At 39.6% G+C, this 540-nt stretch overlaps 1 protein-coding gene across 1 annotated transcript in view; it reads right to left on the reverse strand.

The window, feature by feature from the left end:
- The window catches only part of clu (clusterin), a 13,557-nt gene that overhangs the window by 7,343 nt on the left and 5,674 nt on the right, over positions 1-540 (reverse strand). Inside the window, exon 4 of the mRNA XM_035678768.1 lies at positions 225-395. Within this exon, the coding sequence (XP_035534661.1) occupies positions 225-395 (171 nt within the window). The remainder of the gene's footprint in view (positions 1-224; positions 396-540) is intronic.

Genomic DNA, 540 nt, shown 5'->3' on the forward strand with positions numbered 1-540 from the left:
TATTACACCATGGATCATATTTAACATGTTTGTGGAAGCTTGTGTTAGAAGAAAAGTTACATTACAGTCATTTAACAACAATAAAGAACCAGCACTATTGATTGATTCTCAAAGCAACATGTAATCAATGAAACTGCATTATATCCATTATATTACTATACATATATAATTTATTAACTATATATGTATGAGTATATATGTATGAGTACATGTGATGGTCTGACCTGGCGTCCCACCAGTCCAGATCCACTGCTGCATGTTCGGGAGTAGTATTTAACGCAGGTGTTCTTCAGACACGGCTTACACTCCTCCCACAGAGTCTTCATGGTCTCGTTGCAGACCTCCTCCTCCTGCTCCAGCTTGGCCTCCATCTCCTGAGCCGTACGCATCGCTTCCTGAAGTGACACAGGCACGAAGATGTCAACAGGGAAGCTGTTATTCTGGTGGGTTCCTCAGAACTTTACTGTATAGTATATGTATGTATAGTGCAAGTTATTATTGTCGTATTATGTTTCCTTCAGGATCAAATGTCAGTAAAAC

Source organism: Morone saxatilis, unplaced genomic scaffold, assembly GCF_004916995.1.
Source record: "Morone saxatilis isolate NCDOM2014 unplaced genomic scaffold, NCSU_SB_2.0 Contig7, whole genome shotgun sequence".
NCBI lineage: Eukaryota > Metazoa > Chordata > Actinopteri > Moronidae > Morone > Morone saxatilis.